At 46.1% G+C, this 20,709-nt stretch overlaps 1 protein-coding gene across 3 annotated transcripts in view; it reads right to left on the bottom strand.

Annotated features, from left to right (window-relative positions):
- DIAPH2 (diaphanous related formin 2) overlaps window positions 1-20,709 on the bottom strand; it is a 1,729,654-nt gene that overhangs the window by 1,184,445 nt on the left and 524,500 nt on the right. For all 3 annotated transcript variants that reach the window (XM_077286525.1, XM_077286526.1, XM_077286527.1), the window contains exon 17: window positions 9,154-9,480. In XM_077286525.1, the coding sequence (XP_077142640.1) occupies window positions 9,154-9,480 (327 nt within the window). The remainder of the gene's footprint in view (window positions 1-9,153; window positions 9,481-20,709) is intronic.

The following is a 20,709-nucleotide window of genomic DNA, read 5'->3' on the forward strand; positions in this document are numbered from 1 at the left end:
TACGTCTTGGCTACACAACTTACATCTTGGCTACGTGACTTCAGCTTGGTTGCGTGACTTAAATGTTGACACAATTTACGTCTTGGCTACATGACTTACGTCTTGGCTATGTGACTTATGTCTTGGCTACGTGACTTACGTCTTGGTTACATCACTTACATGTTGGCACAACTTACGTCTTGGCTACACAACTTACGTCTTGGCTACATGACTTACGTCTTGGCTACTTGACTTACGTCTTGGCTACACGACTTACATCTTGGCTACATGACTTACATCTTTGCTACATGACTTATATCTTAGCTACGTGACTTATGTCTTGGTTACGTGACTTACATGTTGACACAACTTACGTCTTGGCTACACGACTTACATCTTGGCTACAAGACTTACGTCTTGGCTACATGAATTACATCTTGGCAACGTGACTTACGTCTTTGCTATGTGACTTATGTCTTGGCTACGTGACTTACGTCTTGGTTACATGACTTACATGTTGGCACAACTTACGTCTTGGCTACACGACTTACGTCTTGGCTACACAACTTACGTCTTGGCTACTTGACTTATGTCTTGGCTACACAACTTATGTCTTGGCTACACAACTTACATCTTGGCTACGTGACTTATGTCTTGGTTGCGTGACTTAAATGTTGACACAATTTACGTCTTGGCTATGTGACTTACGTCTTGGCTACGTGACTTACGTCTTGATAACATCACTTACATGTTGGCACAACTTAGGTCTTGGCTATACAACTTACGTCTTGGCTACATGACTTAAGTCTTGGCTACTTGACTTACATCTTGGCTACACAACTTATGTCTTGGCTACATGACTTACATCTTGGCTACATGACTTATATCTTAGCTACGTGACTTATGTCTTGGTTACGTGACTTAAATGTTGACACAACTTACGTCTTGGCTACATGACTTACATCTTGGCTACATAACTTACGTCTTGGCTACATGACTTATGTCTTGGCTACACAACTTACATCTTGGCTATGTGACTTATGTCTTGGCTACACGACTTACGTCTTGGCTACACGATTTACGTCTTGGCTACGTCACTTACGTCTTGGCAACGTGACTGACGTCTTGGCTACATGAATTACATCTTGGCTACATGACTTACTTCTTGGCTACGTGACTTACATCTTGGCTATGTGACTTATGTCTTGGCTACACGACTTACGTCTTGGCTATGTGACTTATGTCTTGGCTACACGGCTTACATCTTGGCTATGTGACTTATGTCTTGGCTACGTGACTTATGTCTTGGCTACATGACTTACGTCTTGGCTATGTGACTTATGTCTTGGCTACATGACTTACATCTTGGCTATGTGACTTATGACTTGGCTACATGACTTACGTCTTGGCTACACGATTTACGTCTTGGCAATGTGACTTACGTCTTGGCTACATGACTTGCGTCTTGGCTAGGTGACTTACATGTTGACACAACTTACGTCTTGGCTATGTGACTTACGTCTTGGCTACATGACTTACGTCTTGGTAACGTGACTTACATGTTGACACAACTTATGTCTTGTCTACACGACTTACGTCTTAGCTATGTGACTTACGTCTTGGCAACGTGACTTACATGTTGACACAACTTATGTCTTGGCTACACGACATACGTATTAGCTATGTGACTTACGTCTTGGCTACACAAATTATGTCTTGGCTATGTGACTTACATCTTTGCTACGTCACTTACATCTTGGCTAAGTGACTTACATGTTGACACAACTTCCATCTTGGCTGCACGACTTACGTCTTGGCTATGTGACTTACGTCTTGGCTATGTGACTTACGTCTTGGCTACATGACTTGTATCTAGGCTTCGTGACTCATGTCTTGGCTATGTGACTTACATCTTGGCTACATGACTTACATCTTGGCTATGAGACTAACATCTTGGTTACGTGACTTACATGTGACACAACTTATGTCTTGGCTACATGACATGTCCTGGCTATGTGACATATGTCTTGGCTACATGACTTACATCTAGGCTACATGACTTACTGTATGTCTTGGCTACATGACTTACATCTTGGCTACATGACTTACATCTTGGCTACATGACTTACATCTTGGCTACACGACTTACATCTTGGCTACACGACTAACGTCTTGGCTACATGACTTACGTCTTGGCTATGTGACTTACGTCTTGGCTACGTGGCTTACGTCTTGGCTACATGACATACGTCTTGGCTACATGACTTACATCTTGGCTATGTGACTAACGTCTTGTGTTGTGAACTCTGTTTTTGGGCTCCCTCTTGTGGTCACAAGTGGTACTGTGTAGTGCTATCTTTGGGCTCCCTCTGGTGGCTCTTTTTGTCATTCTGCAGGTCTCCGGCTGGGATCAGCTGTCTCGTTATCTGTTAGTTGGTTTCCTATTTAGCTCACCTGGACTTTCAGTTGTTGCCTGCTGTCGATGTATTCAGTGCTATTTTGATCTCTCCTGACTACCTTCGTTATCAGTCTCTCCAAGAGAAGCTAAGTTTCTGTTTGTTCATTTTTTGATCAACAGTGTTAAATATGTTTCTTTGTTTATTATCTGTCTTTGTCCAGCTTGCTAATATGTGATTTCCTCGCTTGCTGGTAGCTCTAGGGGGCTGAGTTTCTCCCCTCACACCGTTAGTTGGTGTGGGGGTTCTTGAATTCTCAGCGTGGATATTTTGTATAGGGTTTTCTACTGACCGCACAGTTTCCTATCTGTCTTCTGCTATCTAGAATTAGCGGGCCTCATTTGCTGAATCTGTTTTCATTTCTACGTTTGTATTTTCCCCTTACCTCACCGTTATTATTTGTTAGGAGCTTTCTATATCTTTGGGGTTATTTCTCTGAGGCAAGTGAGGTCTTACTTTCTCTCTAGGAGTAGCTAGTTTCTCAGGCTGCATCGAGACGTCTAGGAATTCAGGCACGTTCACCGGCTACCTTTAGTGTGTTTGGTTAGGATCAGGATTGCGGTCAGTCCAGTTACCACCTCCCTAGAGCTCTGTTGTGAATTTACCTTTTGGCTCCCTCTAGTGGTTACTAGTGATTTGACTCTGGGTATGTCATTCATCCCTTGTATGCTCACCTGGGTCGTTAGGTCAGGGGTGTTGCTATATAAGCTCCCTGGACCTTCAGTTCAATGCCTGGCAACGTTGTAATCAGAGCTAATCTGTTGTGCTCTTGTCTACTGATCCTGGTTCCTGCTAAATTAAGCTAAGTCTGCTTTCTTGCTTTTTGCTATTTGTTTTTGTTTGCATTTTTGTCCAGCTTGTACATAATCTGTATCCTAACCTTGCTGGAAGCTCTAGGGAGGCTGGAGTTCTCCCCCCGGGCCGTTAGACGGTTCGGGGGTTCTTGTATCTCCAGTGTGGAATTTTGTTAGGGTTTTTGTTGACCATATAAGTTATCTTACTACATTCTGCTATTAGTAATTGGGCCTCTCTTTGCTAAACCTAGTTCATCTCTGTGTTTGTCATTTCCTCTTACCTCACCGTTATTATTTGTGGGGGGCTTGTATCCGACTTTTGGGGTCTATTCTCTGGAGGCAAGAGAGGTCTTTGTTTTCCTCTTCTAGGGGTAGTTAGTCCTCCGGCTGGCGCGAGACATCTAGCGACCAACGTAGGCATGTTCCCCGGCTACTTCTAGTGTTGGCGTTAGGAGTAGTTATATGGTCAACCCAGTTACCACTGCCCTATGAGCTGGATTTTTGTACGTCGCAGACTTACTTGTTCCTCTGAGACCCTCGCCATTGGGGTCATAACAGAGCTCGTTCTATGTTCAGTTACTTAGCTCGTCAGTTCTGTGATCCTCAGCCACTAAGGATCATAACAGTCTTGGTTACGTGACTTACATCTTGGCTATGTGACTAACGTCTTGGTTACGTGACTTACATGTTGACACAACTTATGTCTTAGCTACACGACTTACATCTTGGCTATGTGACTTACGTCTTGGCTACGTGACTTACATTTTGACACAACTTATGTCCTGGCTACACTATTTACATCTTGGCTACATGACTTACATCTTGGCTACATGACTAATGTCTTGGCTACATGACTTACGTCTTGGCTATGTGACTTACGTCTCCGCTACGTGGCTTACATGTTGACACAACTTATGTCTTGGCTACACGACTTACATCTTGGCTATGTAACTTACGTCTTGGCTACATGACTTACGTCTTGGCTATGTGACTTACATTTTGACACAACTTATGTCTTGGCTATACTACTTACATCTTGGCTACATGACTTGCATCTTGGCTACACGACTAACGTCTTGGCTACATGACTTGCGTACGTCTTGGCTATGTGACTTACGTCTTGGCTACGTGGCTTACGTCTTGGCTACATGACATATGTCTTGGCTACACGACTTACATCTTGGCTACGTGACTTACTTACATCTTGGCTACATGACTTACGACTTGGCTACATGACTTGCATCTTGGCTACGTGACTTACATCTTGGCTACATAACTTACGACTTGGCTACATGACTTACTTCTTGGCTAGTAACTTACATCTTGGCTAAGTGACTTACATGTTGACACAACTTACTGTATGTCTTGGCTGCACGACTTACGTCTTGGCTATGTGACTTACATCTTGGCTACATGACTTATATCTAGGCTTCTTGACTCATGTCTTGGCTACGTGACTTACATCTTGGCTACATGACTTACTTCTTGGCTATGTGACTAACGTTTTGGTTACGTGACTTACATGTTGACACAACTTATGTCTTGGCTACATGACTTACGTCTTGGCTATGTGACTTATGTCCTGGCTATGTGACATATGTCTTGGCTACATGACTTACATCTAGGCTACATGACTTACTGTATGTCTTGGCTACGTGACTTACATCTTGGCTACATGACTTACGTCTTGGCTACATGACTTACATCTTGGCTACACGACTAACGTCTTGGCTACATGACTTACGTCTTGGCTATATGACTTATGTCTTGGCTACGTGGCTTACGTCTTGGCTACATGACATACGTCTTGGCTACACGACTTGCATCTTGGCTACATGACTTACATCTTGGCTATGTGACTAACGTCTTGGTTACGTGACTTACATGTTGACACAACTTATGTCTTAGCTACACGACTTACATCTTGGCTATGTGACTAATGTCTTGGCTACGTGACTTACGTCTTGGCTATGTGACTTACATTTTGACACAACTTATGCCCTGGCTACACTATTTACATCTTGGCTACATGACTTACATCTTAGCTACATGACTAACGTCTTGGCTACATGACTTACGTCTTGGCTATGTGACTTACGTCTCCGCTACGTGGCTTACATGTTGACACAACTTATGTCTTGGCTACACGACTTACATCTTGGCTATGTAACTTACGTCTTGGCTACGTGACTTACGTCTTGGCTATGTGACTTACATTTTGACACAACATATGTCTTGGCTACACTACTTACATCTTGGCTACATGACTTACATCTTGGCTACACGACTAACGTCTTGGCTACATGACTTGCGTACGTCTTGGCTATGTGACATACATCTCCGCTACGTGGCTTACATGTTGACACAACTTATGTCTTGGCTACACGACTTACATCTTGGCTATGTAACTTACGTCTTGGCTAAGTGACTTACATTTTGACACAACTTACATCTTGGCTACACGACTTACATCTTGGCTACACGACTTACATCTTGGCTACGTGACTTACCTACATCTTGGCTACATGACTTATGTCTTGGCTACATGACTTGCATCTTGGCTACGTGACTTACATATTGGCTACATAACTTACGACTTGGCTACACGACTTACGTCTTGGCTAGTAACTTTCTCATGTCCAGGGAGCAGATTCCTGCACAGGATCCTCGCTCACAGGGTACATACAAGCCCAGCAGCTGCCACCATGACACACATGCCCCTGATTTATTAGGCATCCTGTGTCAATTTGCAGAAACTGTTAGTATAAGTGATTAGAGGAATAAGTGGCCCTTGTGACAAGGGTTTAGGAGTGATCCTGACGGGGCCCACAGGTGAGAAATCTTTAGTCTAAGTCTTGCAGCCAGCTTTGGTTTAGATGAATTCCTCTCCTCGATGGTGACGATTCTGCTCGCTGACTGTCAGCTTTTTTTCTCTTCAATGTGCGAGTGAGACAAGTTGAGCTCTCTTGAGCACTGGTAAAGCTCCCTGGGACGTCGTGTTAACAATATATTAATAATTGTTTTGGCAGGTGACTCGCTGAATTCCCATGCAGAAAGTGGAAATGACAGAATCCAGTGTGATACCTGCGATATCTTATTATTGACGGTAAGTCCACTTGCTCCAAGATTAAAGTAAAACATGTCTATATATTAACAAAGCTGAAAGCTGCAGACTGGCGCTGATTCCCTGGGATTTCATCCTTCTGTGCACCAGGTGTTCCTCTTACTCAACTCGTTACACTTCCTGTGAAAGTTTGCATTTTTTAAGCAACAAATTCCTTACAGTTTTTCTCCTCATCTATTTTTATGAGGGCGTAAAAAGTGTGAAAGAGTTAAAGGTCCCTGGCGAGTAGAGTTGGTGCCATTCGATTCACAGGACCCAGTTGTGAGATATGGGAAAATGTTATCTAATTTATATAATTTTGATATCTGATGGAAGGCCGTCAGATACATTTTGCCCCAGAATGCATGCTACCAAACTCAGCCCCCACCCTTGGGATTCCACAAGACTATTCATTGTTTTTCTTTAATTGATCCAAGCAACAAGTCTTTTGAAGTTTTCCAAGGGGGACCGAAAACCATAGACTCTGTGTCTCCAGCAATTATAACAAGGGTGTGAACACTTGTGCAGCTAGGAGCCAAATGGCTTCATTTGTTTAACTCAGGCTGCCATTATGGCACTATAGCTCATAGGCTAACCAGTGCAATGTCCTGAGACATCGAATCTGGAAAATGACCTATAACAACAGAATGTAATATCTCTGAGCCTAGCCGAACACATAATCGGAATCGGCATTCCTTTCCCCACATGCCCATACCATTTAGCCACCTTCAGAACCCTGCGTTACGGAGTTATAAAGCATAGCTACCAGGAATTAAATACGGCAGCCGTATTTGGCCTCCCTGCGCCAATAAAATCCTGCAGAATCCAGTGTCTCCTCTGCCGTTCCATTCAGAGCTTCTGGCAGAAAGTTATGAGCACCCATAGTTTTGGACAGAAAACCATAATCTCACAGATGGGAGGAGAGAGGCTGCACAAGCCCAGGGGTGGGTGGACGCCGCGTGTGGTGGGCAGCCTAGTGGATAATAGGCATCTCCTCATTTTAGACTGAGTTCTTCTACTGGCAGGAGGCCCGTTACCTGACGCGGCATGGGAACCACGTAACTAAGATTTGGACCTGTGATCCATCAGCGCCTCCCTGTGGTCACATGCTACATAACATGGTAATTGTATCTTATCTGTATCCTACCCTTGTACTACCCTCTTGACTGTATACTTGCATATCTGTTCTTGTAAATATATACTTGTATATTTCTAGTGCGCCTAAATATAAAATTAATTTTGTTCTGCTCTATTATCTCAATTCATGAATCCCCACGTCCGCATGCTCAGTTGGTTATATTATACGCTACCCCCAGGGTTGGTTTCTGACCCGATATAAGCCTGTTGTCAGACGGGGCTTGTATATTGAACAGGGAACAGGTGGCAGCATGCCATACTGTGGTAGTGAGAAACTCTGACAGTGACGGCCGGGAGATTTATATATATATCCCCAGCCTGGACTGGTGATGTATATCCCCCCTCACTGGGAGTGCCTCAATAACTCGTACCTATAAGGGAAGCCTTTCCGGCGACTATTTGCCCTCGGTGCAGTTCACTAACTGACCTGGGGCAAGTTTTGGTGCCAGAGAGCCGATCCCTGCTGGGTTCTTCTATCCCCTCCCCAGAGGTGAGTGAAGTCAATACACCCTTTCCCCTGTGTTATCCATCACACCGGTCCATTGGCCATGTCAGTGATCTGTGGCTGCTTGAATGGGGGACTAAAAGTTACTAATTCTGGCATAAAAGCACCAAGAGGCACAAATTCATTGCACAAGTGCAGAATGCACAAACATTCTCCGCGTAAAACAGTTTTGTTCTAGGACTCATCCCCTTATTGATCTTCACCATTTACAAGATACTAGCTGCCATGGGTGAGTGATAATGCTATCGCCTCCTGCACTTGTCACAAATAATTAAGAGATTCGGGGCAGCTCTGGTCTGCTGGACTTTAAAGGTAGTTTTTTTTTCCTTTGATCCAGCAAGAATTAATGTCAGTCTCTTGCTGGCAGCTGATGTTAGCTGGTAACCAACTCCCACCTGCCTATAAATGGTCACATGATCTCCTGTGTCGCTGGTGTTGCCGCTGCTGGAGTCCTGGTTACCTGGTGCCATTTGCTCTGCTGCTGTGGAAGCATAGCAGCAGATTCTGAGCTGAGTATTTTCCCTTTTGTCTGTCCTGTGTTTGTCTCTCCACTGTGTTGTATTACCAGCAGTGGTGAGGCTAGCAAACTTACCGGCCAGTGCACTAGCCAGGGTATATAGAGGTGACAGCCAGGGAATAGGCACACAATGGCAGTTGGGGGAAGGACCCACCTTGGGTGTTAGAGGAGCTTAGGGACAGGCGCATGTTGATGTCAGCAGGTGTCCCATCCTCCGTTTCCTACCGTTAGGGTCTTCCTCTCTCTTTTCCATCTCGTCGTATTTGTATGCTGTGTTATTATTTCTTTGCTTTTTAATCTCAGTGTACTATTTCGACTAAAATACTGTTCAGCTTGCAAAGCATTGTTTACATCGGACACAAGGTTTAGCCCATTTGCTTCTGGCCTGTATTGCATGATGTGAAGGCACTGGAGGTAGGGATGATATTTAAGGCTCAGTCCTGGGTGGATATGACCGCGTTGGATACTATGGAGACACTGATAGATATAGACTACAGGAACTTACTAAGGTGGGATCCTGTGTCTGCAATCAGGGTCCTGACAAAGAAAATTCACAACCACCTTTACTTTTCTATAGGCTTCCAGGTTCTGAGCTCTTGACCCCATCCCACCTGACCAACCTCAGACCTTGTCCTACCCTGGATGGTGATAAGAAATCTTACCTTTGACCAATTTATTCTCTTCATTGCGGTTTCTGGTTTGTATTCCTTCTTTGGTTTCATCCCAAAAGGCAAAATTATAGCAGGTGGAGCCATAGGTCCCGAAAAACGTATACTTCCAAAAGGTGGTGGAGGTGGTGGGCCTCCCAACAGAGGAGGTGGAGGAGGAGCTCCTGGAAATGGTGGAGGTAGAAGTGGACCACCAGGAAATGGTGGTGGTGGTGGAGGACCAGGAATCATTCCTCCAGAAATTGGTGGTGGAGGAGGAGGAGGAGGTGGAGGTCCACCTGCTGCTGGAGGTGGCGGTGGTCCTCCTGGGGTTTTCACACCCTGAAAATCAATGGAAATATAAAACAAGGTGAATAAGGTGAAATTAGTCATGGACATAAATGTAACAGAGACTAAATATTCTATAGATAAAAGTATTCCAGAATCTCTGCCTAAAGGACCTTAGGGTTGCCATCATCATCATCATCAATCTAGACCAGTGTTTCCCAAAATCCAGTCCTTGCGGCCCCCACATGCCATGTTTTCAGGATTTCCATAGTATTGCAAAGGGGAGAGAATTCCTGATGGTTGATGATAATTCCAACACCTGTGCGATACTAAGGAAATCCTGAAAGCATGAAGAGTCGGGGCCGCGAGGACGGAAGATTGGGAAACATTGCTCTAGGGGAAAGATTGATGAGACTCAGCCCAAAAACAACCACTGAGTCTCAATGAAAGTGTCAGCACCAGTGAGGTGGGGGTTCGCCACACAGCCACATGCACTTTCCATGCCCCCTGAACGTTTTGTTCTATCATCTCTAGGTATGAGATCTGGGGTCTGCAGACTTTGCGGTGTGGTCGCATTCCCTTTTGGTTGTTGTCTCTTTATTTTTGGTTCTTGGTACAGATTTTTATTTTCCACCTGCATGTGACGTGGAAAGTGAAGGAGGAGTCGGTTCCATATATAATGCTGTCCGCATCTCGCGTCTCCATATTGTGGAGGCGTTGACCGCTGGGGTCTCATTCATCAGTCCTTTGTGGTTATCATGGATCCTCTTGTTACACCCATGGGCACCTAACGTACTGAACGTAACTTCACCCTGAACTATTAGAGATATGAAAAGTTTTGCCAGAAATATCTGATCCTTGGATGATTATTCAAGGGAGCGACTCTCATTAAAGGGTCTTTCCACTATTATATAAACAAAACTTAAAGGGGCATTACGAGTTTGAAAGTGATTGGGCATTGCTTAGATTTTCCTCCACTTCCTGATCTGTAGAGGGATCTGCACCGATGACAGTACTGGAGGGGCTGAATCAGTGCTCCGGCCCACGCCTTCCCATCATCCCTCAGGTGGGAACTGCAGCGGCTGCCACCCACTGGACGATGACTGCGTTGCACAGCCAGCGACCATGTATGCAAAGACTGAGAAGAGGAAGCCGCACGGGATCAGCATGGCGGCCCCTCCATATTGGGATCACTGAGGAATCATAAATCATGTGGATTTCTACAAATATGACGTCTGTGATTCTTTGTATCGGATTGTGCCCTCAGTAATCTGTGCGGTTACGTCTCCTCTGCTTGCTGTCAGTGAATATAATGAGACGATCACTGTTAACCTCACAACATATCAATAGCATTTGGAGCGCAATGTGCAACTGATTGTCACCGCGGAGGTCGATACATGGAAGAAGCACAGACCTCAGATCATCTCACATTCAGCAGACCAGTGCTCCGCTATAAATCACAACGCGCCTAATTTCCCTGCAAATTATGTGACATTGTCAGACTGCAAAATGGCAGCCCCCGTATCCAGGCAACAGGAATGCTGCAAAATCTGCCAGAAAACCCTCAGAAACATCTGAATCCAGCAAACCTGTCTGCGCTGAGGATGCAGAGTGCTGTCCCTGACCACGGCCCTAATACTCGCTCATCATGGAGGATATGTATTGGTCAGCAAAAATGAGGCTCCGTGGCATGGAGTGCAGACTAGGCTCTGCGGCATGGAGCAGAGATGAGGCTCTTCAGCACAGAGGATGCTGTTCTTGGTGTTGTACTCATCCTTCTTCTTCCTCCAAACATGGCGAGTGGAGCTGATACCAAAAAGTTCTATTTTAGTCCCATCTGACCACCTGACCTTCTTAGATCATCCAGATGGTTACTGGAGAACTTCAGACGGGCCTGGACATGTGCTGGTGTGAGCAGGGGGACCTTGCGTGCACTGCAGGATATTAATCCATGGGGTGTAGTGTGTAACTAACAGTAATGTTTGAGACTGTGGTCCCAGCTCTCTTCAGGTCATTGACCAGGTCCTCGTTTGTAGTACTGGGCTGATTCCTGGCCATTCTCAGAATCATCCTTACCCCACACGGCGAGATCCTGTATGGAGCCCCAGACCAAGAAAGATTGACAGTCATCTTGTCTTTCTTCCATTTTCTAATAATTGTGTCAACAGTTGTTGCCTTCTCACCAAGCTGCTTTCCTATTGTCCTGTATTCCATCCCAGCCTTGTGCAGGTCTACAATTTGTCCCTGGTATCCTTAGACGGCACTTTGGTCTTGGCCATGGTGGAGAGGATGGAGTGTGATTAAGTGTGTGGAGCCTGTGAGAGTCGGAATTCTCGCTGGCTGGTCAGTGATCAAATACTTATTTCATGCAATAAAAGGCAAATTAATTATGTAAAAATCTTACAATGAGATTTTCTGGATTTATTTTAGATTATGTCTCTCACAGGTGAAGTGTAATTATGATAGAAATTACAGACCTCTCCATTCTTTGTAGGGGAAAATTGCAAAATCGTCCGTGTGTCAAATACTTATTTTCACCACGATATCTATCTATGACTATAATCAGATTGCAGCTCTGGTGGTAATGAGCAGTGTGAAGAAACCAGATTGTATCTTAATTTCCCAGACAACCATGTTTTGCAAAAACAAAAGAACTGGCTTTTTATCTGTATATTGGCTTGTGAATTTAAGTGTTTATGTCTGGTGGGTCAAGGAGACAGACTTGCCCACTGATATACCATTTAACATACAATGTAAGGGTACTGTCACACAGTCACATTTTGATCGCTACGACGGTACGATTCGTGACGTTCTAGCGATATCGTTACGATATCGCAGTGTCTGACACGCAGCAGCGATCAGGGATCCTGCTGAGAATCGTACGTCGTAGCAGATCGTGTGGAACTTTCTTTCGTCGCTTGATCACCCGCTGACATCGCTGGATCGTTGTGTGTGACAGCGATCCAGCGATGTGTTCGCTTGTAACCAGGGTAAACATCGGGTAACTAAGCGCAGGGCCGCGCTTAGTAACCCGATGTTTACCGTGGTTACCAGCGTAAACGTAAAAAAACAAACAGTACATACTCACATTCCGGTGTCTGTCCTCCGGCGTCTCAGCTTCTCTCCACTGTGTGAGCGTCTGCCAGCCGGAAAGCGAGCACAGCGGTGACGTCTGACGTCACCGCTGTGCTTGCCGGCTATGGCGCTTACACAGTGGAGAGAAGCAGAACGCCGGGGACAGACACCGGAATGTAAGTATGTACTGTTTGTTTTTTTATTACTTTTACGCTGGTAACCACGGTAAACATCGGGTTACTAAGCGCGGCCCTGCGCTTAGTTACCCGATGTTTACCCTGGTTACCGGGGACTTCGGCATCGCTCCAGCGCCGTGATTGCAACGTGTGACCGCAGTCTACGACGCTGGAGCGATATTCATACGATCGCTGCGACGTCACGGATCGTGCCGTCGTAGCGATCAAAATGGTACTGTGTGACAGTACCCTAAGTCTTTAATAGTGACTTGTACATAGTGTGTGTTTATCTTTGTTTATTGATGTGTGCTGATATGCTAATTGTGCATTGAATTCCAGAACTAGCTTGGTGACTTCTAAAGCAGAGAAGGAAAGACCTTGCAAATAGATTGAATGGTCAAGTAGTACTAGGTAATCTCATCACCATTGTTTGCCATATCTTGATGTTGAACTAAAGGACACTGGGTAATTCTAAAAATAGCTTACATGCCTTGGGTATAAAATGACTCAGAGTTCACATCTTGAGAGTCTGAAGTTATACAAAGCTACGAGCCAGACATTCTGCAAACCACCCAACAGACAAGAGAAAGGACTGCAGCCAATTCATCATGACACCATCACGAGGGACACTGATCTAGGATTCTATAGGATACAACCTAGGGGTTTTCGGCTCCGGTTGGAAGGACACAGATCTGATCCAGTGACCATCTCTGAACCATGGATCTGTTTGGAGAAAGCCAGGGTTGGGACCCGCTGGTCGCCTGGTTCCATGGAGATGGTCAGATAAGCCAGGTGGTGACTCTCGTGTCAACTGGCTTTGGACCTGGTATGGACTCTATGGACAGTTCTTGGTCATCTCCCTATGCTTGTCATTACCCCTTCTCTGTGCGTTCATCCACAGATGGAGTAGCGACCCTGGGAGCTCTGACATCGTGTCAACTGGCTTTGGACCTTGTATGGACTCTATGGACAGTTCTTGGTCATCTCCCTATGCTTGTCGTTACCCCTTCTTTGTGCATTCATCCACAGATGGAGTAGCGACCCTGGGAGCTCTGACATCATGTCATACTGGAAATACGTGGAGACGCAGTGATATTTTATATGCACCCATGTACCCATACAATTCCAGGCATGTGGGGAATGTTCTGTTTGCTATTGTGTGCTGTGGTTCAATAAAGTATTGCCACCCTGTTTTACCTTAACCCTGTGTTGTCTGTGTAGTGTATTGCCCACTGGGAGATAGAGCGGGCGTTCAGTGGTATGAGCCGTGGTCCATGCAGTCTTGCTAAAGACAGCCGGGCCAGCGGACGAGAGCACCCGTTTCTCTGTAACAAGCAGACACTCTGGTCTATGGAGCCGCCATCACTTGCAGATGACAGGTCCTACATGCGCAGACAGATGGGAATAAAGCACTCGCTGTGGGGTTCTAGCTCCTAAGTTCCTTTATGTAGCTGGTTGCAAATATTACATGTTACTTTGTGGCCAAATGACTTTGGCGCTACATGCAAGCGTCAGACTATATGTGCTGGCCAGGAATGAGGCCTGCAATGTGAACCCCTCGGACACGAGAATGGGGTCCTGGCCGCTGCAGGAGACAGGATCCTTTATGGCTCTGGGGTTGTACTCATCAGGGTCCTGGCCACTACAGGAGACAGGATCCTTTATGGCTCTGGGGTTGTACTCATCGGGGTCCCGACCGCTGCAGGAGACAGGATCCTTTATGGCTCTAGGGCTGTACACATTGGGGTCCTGGCACCTGCAGGAGACAGGATCCTTTATGGCTCTGGGGTTGTACTCATCGGGGTCCCGACCGCTGCAGGAGACAGGATCCTTTATGGCTCTGGGGTTGTACTCATCAGGGTCCCGACCGCTGCAGGAGACAGGATCCTTTATGGCTCTGGGGTTGTACTCATTGGGGTCCTGGCACCTGCAGGAGACAGGATCCTTTATGGCTCTGGGGTTGTACACATTGGGGTCCTGGCACCTGCAGGAGACAGGATCCTTTATGGCTCTGGGGTTGTACTCATCAGGGTCCTGGCCACTACAGGAGACAGGATCCTTTATGGTTCTGGAGTTGTACTCATCAGGGTCCTGGCCACTACAGGAGACAGGATCCTTTATGGCTCTGGGGTTGTACTCATCAGGGTCCCGGCCACTGCAGGAGACAGGATCCTTTATGGTTCTGGGGTTGTACTCATTGGGGTTCCGGCACCTGCAGGAGACAGGATCCTTTATGGCTCTGGGGTTGTACTCATCGGGGTCCTGGCCGCTGCAGGAGACAGGTTCCTTTATGGCTCTGGGGTTGTACTCATTGGGGTTCCGGCACCTGCAGGAGACAGGATCCTTTATGGCTCTGGGGTTGTACTCATCGGGGTCCTGGCCGCTGCAGGAGACAGGTTCCTTTATGGCTCTGGGGTTGTACTTATTGGGGTCCTGGCCGCTACAGGAGACAGGATCCTTTATGGCTCTGGGGTTGTACTTATTGGGGTCCCGGCCGCTACAGGAGATGGGATCCTTTATGGCTCTGGGGTTGTACTCATCGGGGTTCCGAACGCTACAGGAGATGGGATCCTTTATGGCTCTGGGGTTGTACTCATTGGAGTCCCGGCCGCTGCAGGAGACAGGATCCTTTATGGCTCTGGGGTTGTACTCATCGGGGTTCCGGACGCTACAAGAGATGGGATCCTTTATGGCTCTGGGGTTGTACTCATCGGGGTTCCAAACGCTACAGGAGATGGGATCCTTTATGGCTCTGGGGTTGTACTCATCGGAGTCCCGGCCGCTGCAGGAAACAGGATTCTTTATGGCTCTGGGGTTGTACTTATCGGGGATCCGGACGCTACAGGAGATGGGATCCTTTATGGTTCTAGGGTTGTAGTCATTGGGGTCCCGGCCGCTGTACTGTCAAAATAAATTTACACCATTTAAAAAGAAGGTGAAGTGCTTCTTTTCAGCGCAGGAGTAAGAGCAATCAGACGTTGCGGTCTTCTGCCTCCTCTCTGTTGCAGCAACCCCATGACATTCATGAAATAAAAGATTATTTATCCTCCAAATTCTCTGGACAGCGCCTTTTCATTCTGCTTGTGGCTGTGCACTTCAGTCATTGGCAATGATGAGACAGTAAGTATACCTGCAGTCCCAAGTAAAACCGCATAATATCCTAAATTCCAAAAATGTTGCAAACATCAACTCCATCGCTGCTACACTGCAAAAACAGGATGAAAGTAGGATAAGTGTAATGCATTCCTTAGTAGCAACTCAATAAATTGGGCCAAATACCCAGAGTTTGCATGTTTTCAGAAAATGACAGAATCCAATAAACTCAACACTTAAACTAAAAAGCTACTTAATACATGATATGCATGTATTATTTAAATCTTGTGATCGAGTCTTGCCCGAGCCGCTTCCTGGCAATGCCGCAGTCCGGGCTCAGAGATCAATACAAAATAGCTTGTGATTAGATCTTTAGTTATGAGCTCAACTGGAGCCAGTGATTGTTTGCATTAAAGAGGCGAGAGACGCTAATGACAGCAATAAAAACACTTTCTGAAAATTCCTTGCAATTTTAGCAAAGTTTGTTTACGTCAATGTGGTGAGCCGGACTTAGTGATGAATCGTGGAAATGTTCAGCGGACATTGATCGGCAGCAGTAGAGGTCAGAGAGGGGACCAGTCTGTGGAAGGAGACGGCTGCTCCTCATGGACTTTTCTTGCCAAATCAGTGCAGCATCTCAAGGATGAGAAACACAAGAAGCCCCCTAGGTGGACAGTAACCTTTCCTGCAGACAGCGAAGGCGACCATCAAAAATAAGAACAAAAATCATAAATCTTCTGTTCATGGGATTAACATTGAGACAAGGAAAAAATGTGAAGTTCATGGGTCGCAAGATGCAAGAAGAAAACGAAAATACAGAATGTCAAGAGCAAAGATCAACTCTGCACAAGAAGAATAAACTTATTGTAGGAGTGGAGGACAATTAGTTACCTGGAAAATATAGAGAGAAAACAGGAGGCAGCACTCCAGATATGCAAAAAATGGGGGACTCTATAGTCTCATAATTGGTGCAATGTTTTGGCTCCCAAAAAATACAATGAGTATTTCTGAATCTTGCAAAATACATTCTTCATCATTGAAATCACAGCACCAAGAAGGAAAAGTGATGAAAGGTGGAAATCACTGACAGACACAAACAGAGCCCTGGTCCGCTGGCCGAAACCACATGGACCAGGGATCCTCCAACCGAACGCCTGCTGTACTTTCCCAGTGGGAGTAACACTACTCAGACAACACAGGGTGAGAGTAACACAGTGTGGCAATACTTTATTGAACCACAAAACAGGCAGATAACACATAGAACAGTCCCTGCACAGTACCCAAGATGGTGCACATTACAGAGTCTCACCCTTCCGCTGACTCGCTGGGATAATGGCAGCTGTGACTTCAGAGCTTCCAGTGCCGACTACCCTACCTGTGGCACGCACACAGAGAGGAGGTAACAACAAGCTTAGGAAGATGACAGTCCATTCAGGTACAAGGCCAGTTGACCAGTGGGTCACAACCTGCCTTCATCCTCCAGTGCTGACTACCCCACCTGTGGCACGCACACCGAGAGGAGGTAACGACAAGCGTAGGAAGATTACAACACACAGAAAAAATGGACGTAAATAAAAATGAGATCCGCATATAAACATCTACTATAAGTAATGGTGGCATATATGTCCTAAACAGTGAATGGCAGACCATTCGAAGACATAAAGGACCATAAAGAACCAAAGAAACCCCTGGGCACGAATCAAAAAGAGATTAGTGATGGGACAAAGGTGATAGAATAAAATACCTTTATTGAAAAGTGGGTGGCAAAAGTTGGCACTGTGTGCAAGAGTGCCCGCACAATTACAATGATAAGCTTAAAAAGACAGTTTTTAAAGGGACACTGTCACCTGAATTTGGAGGGAACAATCTTTAGCCATAGGGGCGGGGTTTTCGGGTGTTTGATTCACCCTTTCCTTACCCGCTGGCTGCATGCTGGCTGCAATATGGGATTGAAGTTCATTCTCTGTCCTCCATAGTACACGCCTGCGCAAGGCAAGATTGCCTTGTGCAGGCATGTACTACGGAGGACAAAGAATGAACTTCAATCCCATATTGCAGCCAGCATGCAGCCAGCGGGTAAGGAAAGGGTGAATCAAACACCCGAAAACCCCACCCCTATGGCTAAAGATTGTTCCCTCCAAATTCAGGTGACAGTGTCCCTTTAAAAAAGGAGACAAACTGTGTACAAAATACAATTAATACAAAATCTGTAAGTCCATAGAAAAGAAAGCGGATTGGCACATACCGTCCCTTGCAACAAAATCCTTTATTGTGATATTATGATGACCTGTTGAAGCGTAATGTAAGCATGAAACGATCGTCATCTGTATTTGCTCCACTGTTTTATCTGCCTGCTGTTGGTATGATGATGCCACAATAAAGGATTTTGTTGCACAGGACCGAATGTGCCAATCCGCTTTCTTTTCTATGGACATACAAATTCTCTTTCTTTGGAGGAGGCACCCGTAATCCCTGGTGTGTGTGCATTAACCCGAGGTCATACAGCTGTGCCTTCGTCCTGCTTCTCTCCCATGGTATACAATTAATACAAAAGAAAGTGGGACCACAGGGAAATTGAAGACAGATTTTAAGGTGCTTAATTAATAGGTGAAGGTGAAAAGTAATACTAATCTTACTAATTTTCCCTGTGGTCCCCCTTTCTTTTGTATTAAATATATTTTGTACACAGTTTTTCTCCTTTTTTTTTTTTTTTAAAGTATTTTTAATCTTTTTTATCACCTTTGTCCCATCACTAATCTCATTTTTGATCCAAGCTTAGGAAGATGACAGTAAATTGAAGTGCAAGGCCAGTTGACCAGAGGGTCACAACCTGGCTTCTCTCAACATCTCCATGGAGCAAGGTAACTGGTGGGTCCCATCCCTGGCTTTCACAAACATATCCATGGGGCCCAGGTGACTGGTGGGTCAAATTCCTGACTATCCCAAACGTATCCTTGGTTCAGGGATGGTTAATGAAGCAAATCTGTATTTTTTCAGCTGGGGCCATGGTCCCCTAAGCTGACATCCTGTAGAATGTCAAGTCTGTGTCCCTCATGATGGAGCCATGATGTCTTGGATGCTGTCTTGTTCAGAGTCTCTGGTTCTGTGGATCTCTGGATCTCTTAGCTGTCTGGATGTCTAGATGTAAATGCCTCTCACAGATTCGCATAGATCCTCTTTTTATAGTTAACAACTGTCCTTCAAACCAGCATCCAAAGGTAAAGGGGAAGAATGGTCACACGATCGACTAGCATTATTTGACAAATTATTCTATTTGTATAGTTTTTCCTCCTCTGTTTTGCACGTCAACAAGCTTGCAGGCCTACTGTTGTGAATTCTGCTCTTGGGCTCCCTCTGGTGGTTGTTGATAGTAATGCAGTTGTCCCTGGGTTGCAATCCTGGGCAGGTGTTCCTGCTGATTGCAGCTCTGACTGGGATATTTAGGTGTGCAGGATTCATTAGCCCTTGCCAGTTGTCCATTGTTATTGGAGGTTTTGCACCTCTGTCTGGTTCCTCCTGCCCTGCTGCCAATTCAGCAAAGATAAGTGTCTGGGTTTTGTTTCTACAGCACACATGCTGTGTGCTTTACAATTCAGTGCTATTCATGGTTTTTTCTTGTCCAGCTTAGACTGTGTTTGGATATTTCAGTCAAGTTGGATTCTCAGGAGAAGCAGATATACATTCCATGTCTATAGTTAGATGGTGGAATTTTTGTATTATCTGCTGTGGAGCAACACCTGAGCAGCATGGAGCAACACTGAGCAGCACACAGCAGCACGGAGCAGCACAGAGCAACACTGAGCAGCACGGAGCAGCAAAGAGCAGCACAGAGCAGCACAGAGCAACACTGAGCAGCACAGAGCAGCACAGAGCAACACTGAGCAGCACGGAGCAGCACACAGCAGCATGGAGCAACACTGAGCAGCACACAGAAGCACAGAGCAACACTGAGCAGCACACAGCAGCACGGAGCAGCACAGAGCAGCACAGAGCAACACTGAGCAGCACGGAGCAGCACAGAGCAACACTGAGCAGCACAGAGCAGCACAGAGCAGCACAGAGAAACAATGAGCAGCACGGAGCAACACTGAGCAGCACGGAGCAGCACAGAGCAACACTGAGCAGCACAAAGCAGCACAGAGCAACACTGAGCAGCACACAGCAGCACGGAGCAGCACAGAGCAACACTGAGCAGCATGGAGCAGCACAGAGCAACACTGAGCAGCACGGAGCAGCACAGAGCAACACTGAGCAGCACAGAGCAACACTGAGCAGCACAGAGCAACACTGAGCAGCACACAGTAGCACGGAGCAGCACAGAGCAACACGGAGCAACACCGAGCAGCACACAGCAGCACGGAGCAACACTGAGCAGCATGGAGCAGCACAGAGCAACACTGAGCAGCACGGAGCAGCAAAGAGCAACACTGAGCAGCACTGAGCAGCAAAGAGCAACACTGAGCAGCACACAGCAGCACAGAGCAACACTGAGCAGCACACAGCAGCACGGAGCAACACTGAGCAGCACACAGCAGCATGGAGCAACACTGAGCAGCACACAGAAGCACAGAGCAACACTGAGCAGCATGGAGCAGCACAGAGCAACACTGAGCAGCACGGAGCAGCACAGAGCAACACTGAGCAGCACAAAGCAGCACGGAGCAACACTGAGCAACACACAGCAGCACGGAGCAGCACAGAGCAACACTGAGCAGCACGGAGCAGCACAGAGAAACACTGAGCAGCACGGAGCAGCACAGAGCAACACTAAGCAGCACACAGCAGCACGGAGCACCACAGAGCAGCACGGAGCAACACTGAGCAGCACAGAGATTGCATTTTCCTCTGAAGCTTCCTATAGACTGCTAAGCTGCGTTTAATATTTACACCAAGTGTTGTGGACTTGAGTTTCTCTCTGCACCTGTTTGAATCACCGTGT

Source organism: Ranitomeya variabilis, chromosome 2 (genome assembly GCF_051348905.1).
Source record: "Ranitomeya variabilis isolate aRanVar5 chromosome 2, aRanVar5.hap1, whole genome shotgun sequence".
NCBI lineage: Eukaryota > Metazoa > Chordata > Amphibia > Anura > Dendrobatidae > Ranitomeya > Ranitomeya variabilis.